Source organism: Bacillus rossius, chromosome 7 (assembly GCF_032445375.1).
Source record: "Bacillus rossius redtenbacheri isolate Brsri chromosome 7, Brsri_v3, whole genome shotgun sequence".
NCBI classification, from domain to species: domain Eukaryota; kingdom Metazoa; phylum Arthropoda; class Insecta; order Phasmatodea; family Bacillidae; genus Bacillus; species Bacillus rossius.
Window position 1 is genome coordinate 55449822 of NC_086335.1, and position 16691 is coordinate 55466512.

Consider the following 16691-nt stretch of genomic DNA (forward strand, 5'->3'; position numbering starts at 1 on the left):
ATATAAAAATTACATGCATATTTGGACTTGTAATTTTTTTTTAAATTTAAAGTAATAATAGCACCACCTGTTCGAGACAGAAGCACCATCATGGATTATGAGGTCACCGTTGCAATTACCGTTATGGTCGCCATCTTTGAAATCCGTAATTTTAATGCTAGAGATTCGGGAAAAAGTTCAAAATTCATTAAATAAATTTGTAATCTATATACTGATTGATTAGATCGACTTAGGTCCTTGGTTCGATCCCTGGACGATACAAAACAACTTTAATACTTTAAAAAAGTACCACTAAAGTGACAGGTTTGAGAAAATAAAAACACCACAAGTTCCTTAAAAAAAACTTTTATTACATACATACTACACTACTACAAGTACAAAAAAATACACAGGCAAATTACTAAAGTTTTGTGGATTTCTCGACGTCTGCATCTGCCACCCACGAATTAAAGCGAGGTGGAAAGCCCCACCACTTGACGTAGGACAGTCCATTTCTTCGTTTTATAATCTTCTCCACCAAGTACGTATCGGGATACAATGTAGGCTGAATCTCTTCGGCATAGAAGCCGCCATGGATAGGTTTGTGGTCCAAATCTTCGAGGTAGTAGGTCCTAGGCTCTGATTCACGAACATGTGTCACACGGAAAAGTTCGGGACTCCAGTTCGCAGTGAAACCTTTCTCGAAGATACCTTTCTGCTTGGAGATTCGCACAATGTCACCGACGTTAGCTTTACGCTTTCGTGGATATTTCTTCTTCGTGTTGGAAAACACTGTTTGAAGCAGGCGATTGTCCGTTACGTCCTTTGGCTTCATTTTCGTGGTAGAATGCACCGTGGAATTATACTCGCACTTAACTTTCTCGATAGCATTTTTTATAATGATGATGTAAGCTATCGAGACGTGAAATTAGTTTATTACATTTTATACACTGAAATTGTATTCTTTGAGCATTATTCTGACAGCTGCTTCTTTCATGTCTGCGCGCATTCGTAGGTTTAGTAAAAGATGCGTCACAATATTTGCATTGATGCGCTGTACGCTCTTCATTAATTGATGTCTGGAATGCAGATGGTGAAACTTCAGCTGATGGAGGAACAGCACGTATCGTTGTCTCCTCTGCAGCAGGTATCGGGATCTCCGACGCCATCATCGTTGCTGCCATCGAGGTCCCCGCTGCTGATGGTAAACAGTCTATCCCGGACGACATTGGAGCAGTAACTAAATCTCACGAAACTTACTGGAGAGAGCACGTCCGTACTGCACCGCGGCCAGAGGTGAACTGAGGACTCAGTCGTCCGAACCTCGCTTATATACCCGTGGTCTACTGGTATACTACATGAGTCAAAATATCGTCTGTATTTAAAGTTTTTTAGGTACCTTACAATAATTATAGAAATAAAAAACACACGAGTTCAAGTTTTACACATTTATTTATAAAAAGTACACAAATACATATTAGGTTAAGGAATTAAGCATTTTCACAAGCAAAGTCTTTAATGCCACACGAACTGACTCGTCGACTCCGGTTCCAACTGGTTCGTTGACTCCGGTTCCAACTGGTTCGCCGGTCACGCGATCAGGAACACAGGTTTCCAGCTGGTCATCTTCTGCAACGTCGACAACTCCGACAAGACATGGTCGGTGACGTCTGTGACCACGTCTACGCCTGGGCTTAGGCTCAGTGCTAGTTGGGACAGATTCACTGCCTGAACTGCGACGACGAGATGCACACCGTTTGGACGTCTGCATAGAAGCATCATAGGTCGCAACAGGTTGCAACACGTTCATGTTTGGTGTTGCACATGCAGACGAGGCGACTACCTCAGCGATGCTAGCAGGAAGGATTGTGTGTGGTCTCATGTGATAGATGGCGCAGTTTCCAGGTTCGCAGCAATCTACCAGCTGCTGAGTCGGTTCGTAGGACACAGGAAAGTGCGCAAACCGACAATGCTGAGCGCCTCCATCGCAGGTTTCTGTATATGTACGTAGATACCCGGAATCCCAGTAGCTGTACTCGACACTGCTGAAGCTAGGTCTTGCGCTCACGTACACGTTAGCAGGATGAAACGTAAACATCTTCTTGCAGGCCGAACGTCAACTGAAGGCACGTACGTAGGTACGACATTTATATATGCAATTTACACGCAATAAATGTAATGATTACACAGTACACACAGGAAACGGAACGTACACACAGTACACACAGGAAACGGAATGTACACACAGTACACACAGGAAACTAAACGGACACACAGTACACACAGGAAACGGAACGTACACACAGTACACACAGGAAACGGAATGTACACACAGTACACACAGGAAACTAAACGGACACACAGTACACACAGGAAACTAAACGGACACACAGTACACACAGGAAACTGAACGTACACACAGTACACACAGGAAAGGAACGTACACACAGGAAACGGAACGTACACACAGTACACACAGGAAACTGAACGTACACACAGGAAACTGAACGTACACACAGTACACACAGGAAACTAAACGTACACACAGTACACACAGGAAACGGAACGTACACACAGTACACACAGGAAACGGAACGTACACACAGTACACACAGGAAACTGAACGTACACACAGTACACACAGGAAACGGAACGTACACACAGGAAACTAAACGTACACACAGTACACACAGGAAACGGAACGTACACACCATACACACAGGAAACGGAACGTACACACAGTACACACAGGAAACGGAACGTACACACAGGAAACTGAACGTACACACAGTACACACAGGAAACGGAACGTACACACAGTACACACAGGAAACGTAATGATCACACATACAGTAGCGGAAACACACAGGCTTAGTTGGAAATCAGAATACAAGAAATAAAAAACATTAAAATTTTACTTTCAATATTTTATTACTTCTCAACATTACACAAATACAAGTAAAAGAAGCCATTATTGTATGTAGCCTGTTTTCCTCAGTTCTTTGAGTATGAAGGATATTTCTTTGATGCACGGATAGTTTCCTGCACAAAGCGAGCCATGCAGAAGTCTTAGCCGGTCAACCAATATGTTTGGATCTTTCCATGATGTGTAATCAATCTCTTCTACCACCATCTTACTTGCTTGTTTATTATAAATACTTTTAATATCACAATCATCCCAGTGATCATAATAAGCATTATCAGATTTATTATAACACGACGTTTCCATCGTTTCGGTCTCAGGACATCGCCACATTCTTCGATCTTGTCAGCTCTAGGTGCTTCATCACAGTCTATGCCTTTGTCAACAGCCTCAGAGTCACTGTAACAATCACTGTAGAAGACATCCTCTTCACCCAGATTACCGTATGAATTCGCTATCGATGATGTCGAAGTGTCTTCATCGTCTTCATGCTTCCTTTTTAGGAGTCCATCATTTTTACAAAGAATGGAGGATCTACTGAATATAGGCTTGAATGTATTCTCACTTTTCACGGTGTTGATACTTCCATTAGTTTCAGTCTTCCCGAAGCCATTAGCATCCTTCAATTATTTATGTTCTTCCTCACGATCGGGTGAGCTAATACCATCACGCTCAGGACAAGGAAAATTATTGTCATAATGCAGATCACTCTTCTTTAGTCTAGTGGATCCATCGGTGTCCTCTATGCCGTAAGTAGTCTTGACTTTACATGTTCTACCATGTCTTTTTAAGCTGTCAATTCGTGTTAACAACCTTCTACAACGATTACAGCTTAACATGTTGCGTAGTGGGTTTCTAGCACAATCATTCTCCTCATGACGTCTAGCATTCCTTCTCATGACAAAATCCTTGCCACAGTATCTACAGCGGCTTCCTTCCGATTCAGCTATAGATAACAAACCACGATCCATGGTAGCTTCTGTGACTAATGTTAGATACAAACTGTCAGTTTTCTACAATTGGAACCATTTCTTAAATAGAGTTTTTGAAATATTTCATCAGCGAGAGTTAAGTTATCTAATGCAAAGCAAATTTATGCAAGTAGTTCCGGCTGTCGTCAACAGATGGCGCCACGTGTTGCTTGCAGGTAAATAATATATATTTCATTAATGTGGGATGCGGAACGCTCACTATCGATCGCAAAGGGAGGTTGGCTTCGATAGTATCCAAGGAAAAAAAAGTTCGTCCTTCCTGCTAGTGCTTCTCAGATTTCTCACGGTCCACAATCTTGGATTACGACGTCACAGCGGCCATATTGGATGGGTGTGACCTTGACCTTTGACCGAAACCGCAGGAATGATCGCAAGCACACGGATTAACCATCAAAATATAGATAAGAATAATCAGGAGCACACAGAGAAAACCATCATAATATTGGCAAGAATAATCAGGAGCACACGAAGAAAACCACCACAAGTTTTCTTTGATATCATTAAAATACAAAAAAGAATTAATAAATAATAAAAACGAAAAAAAATTCAAACATTCTGCTAGCTTGTGAACTTCTCATTGTTGAGCAAAGATAGAGTTCTAGTACAAGCCAGAATGTTTGAATTTTTTTTCGTTTTTATTATTTATTAATTTTTTTTGTATTTTAATGATATCAAAGAAAACTTGTGGCGGTTTTCTTCGTGTGCTCCTGATTATTCTTGCCAATATTATGATGGTTTTCTCTGTGTGCTCCTGATTATTCTTATCTATATTTTGATGGTTAATCCGTGTGCTTGCGATCATTCCTGCGGTTTCGGTCAAAGGTCAAGGTCACACCCATCCAATATGGCCGCTGTGACGTCGTAATCCAAGATTGTGGACCGTGAGAAATCTGAGAAGCACTAGCAGGAAGGACGAACTTTTTTCTCCTTGGATACTATCGAAGCCAACCTCCCTTTGCGATCGATAGTGAGCGTTCCGCATCCCACATTAATGAAATATATATTATTTACCTGCAAGCAACACGTGGCGCCATCTGTTGACGACAGCCGGAACTACTTGCATAAATTTGCTTTGCATTAGATAACTTAACTCTCGCTGATGAAATATTTCAAAAACTCTATTTAAGAAATGGTTCCAATTGGAAAAAACTGACAGTTTGTATCTAACATTAGTCACAGAAGCTACCATGGATCGTGGTTTGTTATCTATAGCTGAATCGGAAGGAAGCCGCTGTAGATACTGTGGCAAGGATTTTGTCATGAGAAGGAATGCTAGACGTCATGAGGAGAATGATTGTGCTAGAAACCCACTACGCAACATGTTAAGCTGTAATCGTTGTAGAAGGTTGTTAATACGTATTGACAGCTTAAAAAGACATGGTAGAACATGTAAAGTCAAGACTACTTACGGCATAGAGGACACCGATGGATCCACTAGACTAAAGAAGAGTGATCTGCATTATGACAATAATTTTCCTTGTCCTGAGCGTGATGGTATTAGCTCACCCGATCGTGAGGAAGAACATAAATAATTGAAGGATGCTAATGGCTTCGGGAAGACTGAAACTAATGGAAGTATCAACACCGTGAAAAGTGAGAATACATTCAAGCCTATATTCAGTAGATCCTCCATTCTTTGTAAAAATGATGGACTCCTAAAAAGGAAGCATGAAGACGATGAAGACACTTCGACATCATCGATAGCGAATTCATACGGTAATCTGGGTGAAGAGGATGTCTTCTACAGTGATTGTTACAGTGACTCTGAGGCTGTTGACAAAGGCATAGACTGTGATGAAGCACCTAGAGCTGACAAGATCGAAGAATGTGGCGATGTCCTGAGACCGAAACGATGGAAACGTCGTGTTATAATAAATCTGATAATGCTTATTATGATCACTGGGATGATTGTGATATTAAAAGTATTTATAATAAACAAGCAAGTAAGATGGTGGTAGAAGAGATTGATTACACATCATGGAAAGATCCAAACATATTGGTTGACCGGCTAAGACTTCTGCATGGCTCGCTTTGTGCAGGAAACTATCCGTGCATCAAAGAAATATCCTTCATACTCAAAGAACTGAGGAAAACAGGCTACATACAATAATGGCTTCTTTTACTTGTATTTGTGTAATGTTGAGAAGTAATAAAATATTGAAAGTAAAATTTTAATGTTTTTTATTTCTTGTATTCTGATTTCCAACTAAGCCTGTGTGTTTCCGCTACTGTATGTGTGATCATTACGTTTCCTGTGTGTACTGTGTGTACGTTCCGTTTCCTGTGTGTACTGTGTGTACGTTCAGTTTCCTGTGTGTACGTTCCGTTTCCTGTGTGTACTGTGTGTACGTTCCGTTTCCTGTGTGTATGGTGTGTACGTTCCGTTTCCTGTGTGTACTGTGTGTACGTTTAGTTTCCTGTGTGTACGTTCCGTTTCCTGTGTGTACTGTGTGTACGTTCAGTTTCCTGTGTGTACTGTGTGTACGTTCCGTTTCCTGTGTGTACTGTGTGTACGTTCCGTTTCCTGTGTGTACTGTGTGTACGTTTAGTTTCCTGTGTGTACTGTGTGTACGTTCAGTTTCCTGTGTGTACTGTGTGTACGTTCAGTTTCCTGTGTGTACTGTGTGTACGTTCCGTTTCCTGTGTGTACGTTCCTTTCCTGTGTGTACTGTGTGTACGTTCAGTTTCCTGTGTGTACTGTGTGTCCGTTTAGTTTCCTGTGTGTACTGTGTGTCCGTTTAGTTTCCTGTGTGTACTGTGTGTACATTCCGTTTCCTGTGTGTACTGTGTGTACGTTCCGTTTCCTGTGTGTACTGTGTGTCCGTTTAGTTTCCTGTGTGTACTGTGTGTACATTCCGTTTCCTGTGTGTACTGTGTGTACGTTCCGTTTCCTGTGTGTACTGTGTAATCATTACATTTATTGCGTGTAAATTGCATATATAAATGTCGTACCTACGTACGTGCCTTCAGTTGACGTTCGGCCTGCAAGAAGATGTTTACGTTTCATCCTGCTAACGTGTACGTGAGCGCAAGACCTAGCTTCAGCAGTGTCGAGTACAGCTACTGGGATTCCGGGTATCTACGTACATATACAGAAACCTGCGATGGAGGCGCTCAGCATTGTCGGTTTGCGCACTTTCCTGTGTCCTACGAACCGACTCAGCAGCTGGTAGATTGCTGCGAACCTGGAAACTGCGCCATCTATCACATGAGACCACACACAATCCTTCCTGCTAGCATCGCTGAGGTAGTCGCCTCGTCTGCATGTGCAACACCAAACATGAACGTGTTGCAACCTGTTGCGACCTATGATGCTTCTATGCAGACGTCCAAACGGTGTGCATCTCGTCGTCGCAGTTCAGGCAGTGAATCTGTCCCAACTAGCACTGAGCCTAAGCCCAGGCGTAGACGTGGTCACAGACGTCACCGACCATGTCTTGTCGGAGTTGTCGACGTTGCAGAAGATGACCAGCTGGAAACCTGTGTTCCTGATCGCGTGACCGGCGAACCAGTTGGAACCGGAGTCAACGAACCAGTTGGAACCGGAGTCGACGAGTCAGTTCGTGTGGCATTAAAGACTTTGCTTGTGAAAATGCTTAATTCCTTAACCTAATATGTATTTGTGTACTTTTTATAAATAAATGTGTAAAACTTGAACTCGTGTGTTTTTTATTTCTATAATTATTGTAAGGTACCTAAAAAACTTTAAATACAGACGATATTTTGACTCATGTAGTATACCAGTAGACCACGGGTATATAAGCGAGGTTCGGACGACTGAGTCCTCAGTTCACCTCTGGCCGCGGTGCAGTACGGACGTGCTCTCTCCAGTAAGTTTCGTGAGATTTAGTTACTGCTCCAATGTCGTCCGGGATAGACTGTTTACCATCAGCAGCGGGGACCTCGATGGCAGCAACGATGATGGCGTCGGAGATCCCGATACCTGCTGCAGAGGAGACAACGATACGTGCTGTTCCTCCATCAGCTGAAGTTTCACCATCTGCATTCCAGACATCAATTAATGAAGAGCGTACAGCGCATCAATGCAAATATTGTGACGCATCTTTTACTAAACCTACGAATGCGCGCAGACATGAAAGAAGCAGCTGTCAGAATAATGCTCAAAGAATACAATTTCAGTGTATAAAATGTAATAAACTAATTTCACGTCTCGATAGCTTACATCATCATTATAAAAAATGCTATCGAGAAAGTTAAGTGCGAGTATAATTCCACGGTGCATTCTACCACGAAAATGAAGCCAAAGGACGTAACGGACAATCGCCTGCTTCAAACAGTGTTTTCCAACACGAAGAAGAAATATCCACGAAAGCGTAAAGCTAACGTCGGTGACATTGTGCGAATCTCCAAGCAGAAAGGTATCTTCGAGAAAGGTTTCACTGCGAACTGGAGTCCCGAACTTTTCCGTGTGACACATGTTCGTGAATCAGAGCCTAGGACCTACTACCTCGAAGATTTGGACCACAAACCTATCCATGGCGGCTTCTATGCCGAAGAGATTCAGCCTACATTGTATCCCGATACGTACTTGGTGGAGAAGATTATAAAACGAAGAAATGGACTGTCCTACGTCAAGTGGTGGGGCTTTCCACCTCGCTTTAATTCGTGGGTGGCAGATGCAGACGTCGAGAAATCCACAAAACTTTAGTAATTTGCCTGTGTATTTTTTTGTACTTGTAGTAGTGTAGTATGTATGTAATAAAAGTTTTTTTTAAGGAACTTGTGGTGTTTTTATTTTCTCAAACCTGTCACTTTAGTGGTACTTTTTTAAAGTATTAAAGTTGTTTTGTATCGTCCAGGGATCGAACCAAGGACCTAAGTCGATCTAATCAATCAGTATATAGATTACAAATTTATTTAATGAATTTTGAACTTTTTCCCGAATCTCTAGCATTAAAATTACGGATTTCAAAGATGGCGACCATAACGGTAATTGCAACGGTGACCTCATAATCCATGATGGTGCTTCTGTCTCGAACAGGTGGTGCTATTATTACTTTAAATTTAAAAAAAAATTACAAGTCCAAATATGCATGTAATTTTTATATATACCTTATTTAATTTTCAATCTGGAAAATGTCTCGATGGCCGAGCGGTTAAAGGCGTATGTTTTCCAACCTAGAGATCAGAGCTGCGATGGTTCGAATCACAGCATTTCCAATATATTTTTCATAAAAAAAAAAAATTTAAAATGTCGATAAGGTTCATAATAGCTATGGTAGGTAATGGAAAATCGACCTTATGTGATGAGACAGGGCGACGCTGGCGCTCTCTAGGAACAAACGACAGAAACAAAGTCGAGGGTATCCAAGATGGCGGCCTGCGGCGGAACAGAATAAAACATGAGCGCCGCTGGCGCTATCTAGGAACATACAGCAGAAACAAAGTCGACGATATCCAAGATGGCGGCCTCCAGTGGAACAGAAAAAAGTCAATATGGCGACGGAGACGAATTTTCCATCATAATGAGTGGGGCGCTCGATTTAAAGATGGCGGATACAAAATGGCCGCGTGATATACTTGTCCCGTTACGATATGCCCCGTTACGCTGTCCCGTTACGCTGTGTCCCGTTACGCTTATCCAAGATGGCCGACGTGACGTCAGAGATGGACGTGACGTCAGAGATGTGGCTCGGCTCTCGGCTCCACAGCCTGAAGCCTGTCCCCGAATAAGGATGACCGTCGAGGTCAAGGTCAAGTCCTGATAGAGGCTTAACTGAGGCTTGAGTTAAGGATGCTTAAGCCTCTTTAAGGACATTTCTAGCCGCTGGGATTTTTACGGACTAAAACGGGAAATTTTCCCTCGAAACGGGAATTTTTCCCTCGAAAACGGGAAATTTTTTCTTAAAACGGGAATTTTTGAGTCATTTTGAGTCAATTTTGAGGAATTTTGAGGAATTTTTGCCGCCCGTGACGTCACAAATCCAAGATGGCGGTCGGCACCACAGCACCACCGCCTGAGGCCTGTTTCCGGACATACATTCGTATACTACTCAGTACGGCAACGTGTGAAAGCGGGAACAAGACGGAGCACCTCTGAGCCTGGTGTAGCCCGGCTCCAGCACGTCGCACACGCCCAGCAGCTGGCGGCAGATGTCCCTCTTCCTGAGCAGCAGTCGCTCGGGCAGCTGGTCGATGAGGTAGCCGTCCACCTTGCCGTACAGCTGGCTCAGGCTGTGCAGCGCGCCCAGGAACAGGTAGTGGTTGGCGTGCAGCACGTTGCGGTACTTGAGCAGGAAGCTCTCCAGCGCCTCCACGTCGTTGCCGTCGATGGCCTCCGCCTCCTCGCCTATCCTGCGGCACGCCATGCAGCGAGACACGTTTAACAGTTGCCGATCCGACCAGTTTGTCTGTCAGTACTGTTTTAAAGTGAATTACAGGGCCGGCGCGTGCATTTAGGCGAACTAGGCAACCGCCTAGGGCGCCAAGTAGCTGGGGGCGGCGCAGCACGACACATAACAGCTCATATCATATGTTTAACGATTATTAAAACTAGATGAAAATGGATTTTTGTAACAGTTTGGAATATTTATATTGATATAAGTAATTATTTAAAGTCCACGGTGACCTGTTTATGATTTGTAATAAGTAAAAAAGTAACAAAAAAACACAAGCCTGCTTACATTTGGTTGTTGACAAAATATTAGGTTTACGTGATGTATTTTGAGGCAAAAAATTTTTTTTCGGGTGTCCGGCCATGGTGGAGGGGGGGGGGGGGTGGAGGGTGGCATTAAGGTTTTCGCCTAGGGCGCCAATTTACCTTGCACCGGCCCTGCGTGAATACCGCGTGTGAAAACAGGAAACTCCGTACTGAAATGAAAACCGACAGCAACGATAAACTCTGAGCAGGGGCTGATACATAAAAAAATTTTCGGTGGAGGGAGGGGGGTTTGAAAACGGAATATACATTTATTTATTTAAAATTTGAACACGTGTATTAACAAAAACGTACATATATATAGACAAATACACCGACATGTGGGCCTACGGAAGCAGCCGTAAGCGATGAGGCTTCTCGCAGAATTGAAACTTGCAGGTGTAGCAACAGCTCACCTTGCCTTTGTCACTGATATTTTGCCAATTTTTTCATAGCTTACAAGAGGAGGGGCTTAAATCCCTTCCCCCTTTTGAACCCTCCGCTGACTTGAATTAAGAAGCCCCTCCAATGAGGGGCCTGCTTGCGCTAGCAAAATCGTGACTGTAAAACGTGTTGGATAAACGAAAACGTCAAAAAAATGTTTTATGGAAAACTATTTTTTTTTTTTTTTTTTTAATTTTTTGCTTATTGTGTGCATATAGGCAAAAATATGTGCAGCATATATACAAGCACGCTAGCCAGAGAGGACGTGAGTCGGTTAAAACCCACGCGCAATACACTCGGGGCCCCTCCCGGCGAATTTCCACATGCCCCCCTTGCGAACCAACATATTTAAGTCCCTGTAACAGGCATATGTGTTTGAAGTGTAACATTTTAGCTCTCTGTATACTGTATTTGGTAGGAGTCATTTCGTGAATTGAACGGAAGTCGGGTGGAACGAAAATGTGCTGCCACATGTGGCGGATGGCGCGAATCAAAGTTCACAATGCCACAGGGAAACTTTATAGTGTTAACGGTTTAATAATTTGAACAATATGAACTGTATTTCAATAAAATCCCTTTCTGAAAATCAGGTCCGAAGCCCGGATTTGTTTTTGTTTTTTCTTCATGTTAGTTTTGCTTTTATCGGAGTCGTTTCATTATAATAGTTTAAATTTTCGCTCTGCAATTGGAATGATCCGAAAGTCAACGTAGCTGCTTCGGCAGCGAATTGTAGCGGCGGAAACTTAGTGTGATTCGCGTCCAGAAATGTATTTGAAAACACTATTGCAATGTCGTGTGCTTTTTTCGTATTATAAGTGTTTTTGCAACACGAGAACACGTGGATTTTCTCGTTGCCGAGGTTAGATGTTGCACATCCTGGCGAGTATTGAAGACTGGCTCACTAAGGGCGCGGTTACACGGGACCCTGAACTACTTCAGGTGAACATGTTTAAGTAAACACGTTTACAAACGCGAAAGTGTACGGTTACACGGTAGTTGCTGAAAAGTGTGTTCAGCTCTAAAACCGATTGTCTACTGTCAACGAATGACTGTTGTTGATCTTCTCTATTTTGTATCCAGTAAACGCGGGATTTTCTCACTTGTTTATACAGTATTATCAGCAGAAATGGAATGTGTTTTCATATTGCTCAATATTTTTTTAACAAATCGGGAATTCAAACAACATGCACAGTAAAATTTCTTAAACTTATTTTTTATTATTTTTTGAGCGAGAGTACCTATCTCAGTTTTAAGAAAATTAAGGTCAGGATCAATTAAATAAATATATATATATATATATATATATATATATATATATATATATAATTACCTGTTTTTTTTTGTTGCATTCGGTAGAATATTACTTGAACTTGTGCCAGGAACACTTTCCATCATGAATTTCTGCAAAGGGCTGTTTATATTTTAAGCAACCAATCAGAGGCTAATGTAGAAGATATGTCGATCTGAACTACTTTGCCAACCTGTTTAAGTTAAATGGGAAATGGCCTCGAACGAAACATGTTCAGACTGTGTGTAACCGCACTCAACAGCTGAACATGTTCACCTGAAGTAGTTCAGACTCCCGTGTAACCGCGCTCTAAGTCTTATCCCACGCCCGCGAAGAACATTCGGCCAAGGATGGCATCTCGGTGACGGGTGGGCAGGTCGCAACAGGTGTGGCCCGGCCGGGCGACGAGCGGAAACATCGCGGGGACTGGCCGTCCGCCAGTGAGGGCGGGGCTCTTGAGTAAACAGCGGGGGAAGAGCGCGCGGCCCCGCCGGCCATTGTTGCAATGCTGCGTCCCTCGCAGCGGGGCTGTCACGTCGCTGCCTCGACCTTGTTCACATTGTACAGGCTCGAACATTAACTTTACCGTCGGATTTCGATTGCATCACATTGATTGCATGAGCTTAAGTCGTCACCCGTCTAGTTACTGCCCAGCACACACACACACTTACAAGAACCTGAGCGCAGGGGCGTAGCCAGGGGAGGGGGGGGGGGATAAAGGGGTTTAACCTCCCTCCCCCCCTTAGCACCAAATCTTTAATTAATTTCTTATTCATCACTCAAACAAATTTCATATTAAAATTAATAACATTTTTACCATTACAATATTTAAATTTAAATACCGAAAACTGCTAAAATAGCACTATTTTACACCTTAAAATCCAAATTTTCCCGGGGTAGGACCCCCGGACCCCCCGCTTTAATACGGGGGGGGGGGGGGGGAGCGCATGTTTGTTAACACCCCCCATACACAAATCCTGGCTACGCCACTGCCTAAGCGCCCCGCTATCACGCCGTTTCTAAGTCTTCCGTGCCTTCGCGGTCGCGGCCGACAACGAGACAACATGCGGCGGGGAGAGGCACCGCAGCGTCGTCAGTGCCTCCCCAAGAAGTCCCTCATTCGGGCGCGGCTGCCGTATTTGAAACCGCTGGTCCGCGGCGGTGTTGGCAATCCTCGTTCCTTCTCTCTCTCTCTCTCTCTCTCTCCAAAAATCAAATTTCACATCCATCCAGTGTGGCAGCAGTGCGTCATGGATGGTCCCGGTTAAGGTTAATTCTACTACAGGTTGGGAAGATCAATGTTATAAGTTTGGCACACTATTTGGTTTCGCCGCCAGATAGCAGTGGTGTTCGATGAGGTGGTCACTTTCATCTGTTTCAATGCATTTAAAGGGGCCGTTTTAATTTTTCAAAGTGAAATAACAATATGTGTAAAACTTCTCAGTTCGTTTTGAATTTAAAATTAGGATAGCTTAACTTTCATCTTTAAGTAGTTTTTAATTTAGTTTTTCAATATGCCTAAGTGTTGATTTGTGCCCGGTTGCAAAACTGGATGTAGTAGAAAGTACGACGCAAGCATTAAAGTATTTAAGGCTCCTGCAGACGAAAAAAAAAAAAAAGATAATTATGGAACAGAAAGATCCCAAGGAGTGATAGAGACTTGAGGAAATTTGATTATGTTTGTGAAATTCATTTCGAGGTTCGTGAAAAGAAATTTTATATCCTAACCAATTCCATCCCGACTTCCAGCTTGATAGTCACGTTAGGCTCTGTAGTAGGATGAGTTAGTTGGTATCAAACCAGATATAAAAATGGTATTACAACATGCATTATGATCTTTTTGTTTATGTTAAGCTTCGTGTTCGTTTCTTTATCATTATTTAAAAAACTTCAGGTTACATCTTTTGTATGCCAATAACCCCAAACTATATTAAAAAAAAATTGGCATTCATATTTTCAGTATGTTTTGGGCTGTTGATAAATGTAATAGGTATAGTTTTTATTTACGTATCAAAAAGCCATAAAGTTGTGAAATTCACACATTCTTTACGGAAGACTTGTTCAATATAATTCTTGCAAACAAAAAGCACATAACCAAATACCATACCGACTATTTTATTTAACTTCAATGAGGTTCACCCTCATAAAATGGCAGTGTGTTAACCTTTCGCTACACCAGCGCACCTAGCGGCAGAAATTTTCCCTGTGCCAAACTCGCCCATAAGAAAACCCGTTTTCTTCCTAACCTGTAGTAGAATTAACCTTACCCCCGGTCAAACAGGGCAATGGTTTTTCTTGCAGACGGCCGCCAATCACAAGGGAACAATCGTTAGCGCGGACATACTTTATTGCCGTCTAATGGGCGATTAGGTTTATTGGCGAAGAATACATGCCCCTATCCAAGTGGACACGGGTGGAACATTTGTGTGTTGGGGGGGGGGGGGGGGCATGGCTCGCGCTTCGCCAGTGATAATTGCCGTAGAGACCTGCAAAATTCGCGGATTCAATGACCTCCAGGATAGACTCTACTACACTCTACACACTCGGGAAAATGCCACCTGTTCATTGGCTGCTGACTTGTGAGTCGTCTCGACCGAGTGTCTGTGATTCGACACTTCTTTGAGCGAGGGTCTCTAATTGGCCCTCATTACTCCAGATTAACAGTGAACCAATTGCAGAAGCAGCGCTAAGGTATAAATATTTGAATTGTAGCATATCACGAAATTAATCCGCGAATTTTGCAGGTCTCTAATAATTGGTCGTATCGCGATATCTGGGAGAGGCACCTGTCGAGCAACAGGCCGACGGCCGGCGCCTCGACGCTGTAGTCGTGGCAGCGGGCGCAGCGCCAGGGCGCCGCCGCGTCGAGCGGCCGGCTGGACAGCACGCAGCCCTCGGCGAGGCAGCGCGGGCACAGCAGCGCGCCGGCGTGGGTGCCCAGCTCCGTGGGGTCGCTGCAGCGCGCGCAGCGGCACTCGAAGAACTTGCTGTCGCGCAGGTGCTCGCGCCGCTTCAGCGTGCCCTGCCAACACCACCGGACAACCTCTCACAGACAGTGGCGTTGCCAGGATTTGTGCATGGGGGGTGTTAAGAAGCATGCCCCCCACCACCCAGTATTAAAGCGGGGGGTCCGGGGGTCCCCCCCCCCCCGGGAAAATTTGGATTTTAAGGTGTAAAATAGTGCTATTTTAGCAGTTTTCAGTATTTAAATTTAAATATTGTAATGGTAATAATTTTATTAATTTTAATATGAAATTTGTTTGAGTGATGAATAAGAAATTAATTAAAGATTTATTGCTAGGGGGGGACGGGGTTGAACCCCTAACCCCCCCCCCCCCCCTGGCTACGTCCCTGCTCAAAGACACTGTTTCTCAAGTAGTTGTGCTCCCGTCCGCTAGATGGAAGCTTTCATAATACTACTGTGTTACTCAAATAGCTACACTGCGTTGTGACGAGCAGTGCATCCGCTTTTTATCAGGCAAACAAACCAGAAAAAAACTAAATCCGGATGCAGACTTTACACTTACTATTCTTAAATACTTTTCATAAACATACGTCACTCTGATATCTTGAGCAGTTTTGAATTCGCTGGTTTCTTGTGAAGCTCTGCACACCATGCTGTCTCACTCCTTGCCAGTAATTTAGTCGATTGGGCGGAAAAAAAAAAAAACAATACTTCGTCCGTTTCACTTCCGTCCATTAATCACGTGACCTCCAGTCAATCACGATGGTTTTACAAAATCTACCCGTCCATCTTTTAGAAGCTTCCCAAACTTTAACTTTTGACGGACGGATGAAATTATAACCTCCGAAATGTTGAAGTTTTTGAAGTTTTTTTATTTGTTTACCTGCTACCATTAAATGTTTTTGACTTCTGTTGAACACATTTGAATTTTTGATACAAAAATTGACCTAGACAAAGAAGTGTAATTTTTTACGTATGGTAAAACTGAACATACAATAATGAATACAAGAGCGGGGAAAAAAAATTGAGTTTAATGATTTATAAGTGCTTAACTTTAATGATCGTCAATCTAATCTACCTAGACAAGATAAATGTAACCACTATTTTTTATGCCTACTAGTCCTTTGGCAGCATAGGATCAAAAATGCAGAAGTATTTGACAACGTGCGGATTATTGTTAAATTGTGGTCGCAACGGATCACTTAAACGAGTGAAGTCTCACACAAGGTGAGAAGCGAGTTCAGATGCTCGAGTGCCGAGCTGTGAATATGCAATCAACTGAAGAACTCGAAGGGCGAGTGGAGAGTGGGGTGGGGTGGGCGATGCTACTCGATCGTCCAGTAATTCATTTCTTGGATCGAGCTCACTCGTCATATACTGTACGCGTGCGTACGCAATACGACTCGATTCGTTGCTCTAACATAACATAGCATGTTATGAGG

At 43.1% G+C, this 16691-nt stretch overlaps 1 protein-coding gene across 3 annotated transcripts in view; it reads right to left on the bottom strand.

Moving 5' to 3' along the window:
- Positions 1–16691, bottom strand: part of LOC134534065 (SET domain-containing protein SmydA-8) — a 49193-nt gene that overhangs the window by 5325 nt on the left and 27177 nt on the right. For all 3 annotated transcript variants that reach the window (XR_010075442.1, XM_063372058.1, XM_063372057.1), the window contains 2 exons: positions 15071–15306; positions 9950–10209 (listed from right to left, as the gene is read on the bottom strand). Coding sequence is in view for 2 of the 3 variants with exons in the window: in XM_063372058.1 (XP_063228128.1) it covers positions 9950–10209; positions 15071–15306 (496 nt within the window). In the remaining variant the exon portion in view is untranslated. The remainder of the gene's footprint in view (positions 1–9949; positions 10210–15070; positions 15307–16691) is intronic.